Below are 2,363 nucleotides of genomic sequence, written 5' to 3'. Positions count from 1 at the left end.
CCGGGGAAGGAGAGGAGCATGCCAGCTCTGGTGTGAGCTGGCTGCAGCCTCAGCTGGCAAGACATGGTGAAGGCAGGGAGCTGGTCAGGAGGGGCACGGACAAATCACAGGCAGCTTGTGAGCTGCTAGGGTTGTTGCAAAGCTTCAGAGTCCATCCCATTTCTGATAGCTTGTAGTACCCTGGGGACACACCATGGTCCCCCCAGAACTGCAGAAAAGCCAGTGGAACCTTTGCATACAGCCCTGGGGCCCCGACTCCCTGTCCGGAGCATGTGCAGCCCTGCTTGCTGACACTAAACCCTCACCCTGATGGATATCATGGCCAGGGTCACAAGCTGTCACACACCTCCACGTTCCTCCTCATCAGGCAGGCAGAGGCCGGATGCTCTTCCCAAGCCTGCTGGTAAGTCTGGCTTAATGTGAAGCTGTCAGACACTGAGTGTCACCCCATGCCATGTGTCCAGCTCTCACCAACGTGGGGAGGTCATGTCCTGTCTGAGGAAGGCTCTCCAGGCTAGAGAGCTAGCTGGAGGCAGAGGATACAGTGACCACAAGGTGTCAAGAACTAGTGACAACCTACAGACCATGTATCCCAGGGCTTGCTGTCAGCTGCTGCCCTGCTCACACCAGTGCTGTGGCACTGGGACAGGTCAGGGCACTGCGTCACAATCGACCACCACAGTGCCCATGAGGATGGCCCTGAGCTCTGGGTGTCCCTGGGCCATTCCTGACCTCCTCCCAAAAGCGATGCTCACCTTGGCTGCAGGAAGGAGGTGATTCCAGAAAGGGGCCCCCTTTGCATCGGTGCTGCGGCAGGCTGTGGGCACCAGATGGCACGGCATGACCCTCTTTTTCCTTGCCGGAGGGGACAGGCTCTCATCCTCAGAACAGGAGTCGGCCACAACCTCACCAGCAGGCAGCAGCTTCCTTTTGGCTGGGCAGGTGCTGACACTGAGGTGGCTGCTCCCGCAGGGCGTCTTCTCCAGGGAGCTCAGGTTGCTGGGCTCAGGGCTGAGCGCTGTCTGTGGAGCTGGGGGCTCCTTGCAGCCATTGGCCACCACTGGCCATTCATCTTCTCTGCTAGCCCTGCTGCTGTGAGCTGGGCTGCTCCCTGGCTTCTCGCTCTTCCCATCAGAGTCCAACCAGGCTGTTTGTGCAATATTGTGCAAATCAAGGTGAAGCAGGCTGTGGCCACTTGGCCGCTCCCCATTCTCTCCATAGTCTGTGAGCTGATCCCCTAATGAGACAGGGCAACTGTCTCTCATGTGCAAAGTATTGCAAGCAATGCGCTGTGGCCAGGAGGAGACATCCTGAGACTTCTCCTTTCTGCTGGCCTTGGGGCTGTGTCTAGGGCTGTCCTCACACCGGTGCTCCACAACCCGCAGCCCGCTGTGGGAGAAATGCTGGGCAGAGCCACACAGGGACAGCTCCTCCACCAGCAAACCATCCTCAAAGGTATCGTCATCATCCAGGGAAGCCTGCCCAGGGCCCCCGTCATGCTTGCCATCTACCCCCCCACCACCCCAGTGAGTTCGTTTTGGATCTCGTCCCCCCTCCGGAGTTCGCTGCTCAGGGTAACCTCTCTTGATGGCTGACCAGCTGCCTGCCTGCTGCTCCGTGCTCTCAGAGGAGTTGGAGAGATGGGAGAAGATAGAAACCTGGTAAACCTTCTGGCGCTTGATGTCTGTCTCGTTAAAGCCCATGAGGATGCCACGGTGGGTGCAGCGCTGCGAGGAAGGCTCCAAGGGTGCCTCTCCACTGGGCCGGGACAGGCTGGGGTCCGTGCTGTGCTCTGGGGGCAGAGAAGTCTCCGTGTGGATGTGCCGCATGGAGCCTCACTTGCTTGGACTCCGAGCAGACCCGGAGTCAGGACAGCCCATGCAGCAGCAGGAGGGGGACCGTAAAGTGCCACAGGTCAGAGTGCGAGGGCAGGGGGTGGGAGCTGGACCCCTCCTTCCTCAGGATGTCCAGGCGAGCCCTCCGCTATGGGGTGCACTGCAGCACAGCATCTGAAAAGACAGAGCAGGACGCCGCAGATCAGGATGGGATTGCTATCCTCATCCGGGCTTCCTGCTGCAAGGTTCCTGCCAGGACATAGGCAGCTAGCTCCCTGTACAGCCCCACTCAAACCTCCCTCTCTGGGGACAGGAAGAGTAATCAGGCTGGTGTGGCTCTCCGGGAACCCTGTGCTGTCATCCACCTGCAGGGTCAGCACTTCCTTACCACCCTGGGCATGGAGAGGAGTCTCCAGCGAGGCTGGAGGCTACTGGGGACAAGCCTGGACAAGTGGGGAAAAGGGGGCCTGCCCTCTGCCAGTGACTTGATGTGCTTGTGCTGTTCCAGGGCACAGGAGGCAGGCAGGT

At 59.8% G+C, this 2,363-nt stretch overlaps 1 protein-coding gene across 1 annotated transcript in view; it reads right to left on the bottom strand.

The window, feature by feature from the left end:
* Positions 1–1,829, bottom strand: part of FAM214B (family with sequence similarity 214, member B) — a 5,248-nt gene extending 3,419 nt beyond the window's left edge. The window contains exon 1 of the mRNA XM_010080724.1: positions 756–1,829. Within this exon, the coding sequence (XP_010079026.1) occupies positions 756–1,829 (1,074 nt within the window). The remainder of the gene's footprint in view (positions 1–755) is intronic.
* Between the last annotated feature and the right edge of the window lie 534 nt (positions 1,830–2,363).

Source organism: Pterocles gutturalis, unplaced genomic scaffold (genome assembly GCF_000699245.1).
Source record: "Pterocles gutturalis isolate BGI_N339 unplaced genomic scaffold, ASM69924v1 scaffold34909, whole genome shotgun sequence".
Lineage (NCBI taxonomy): Eukaryota > Metazoa > Chordata > Aves > Pterocliformes > Pteroclidae > Pterocles > Pterocles gutturalis.
This window is presented reverse-complemented; position numbering and strand designations above follow the sequence as displayed.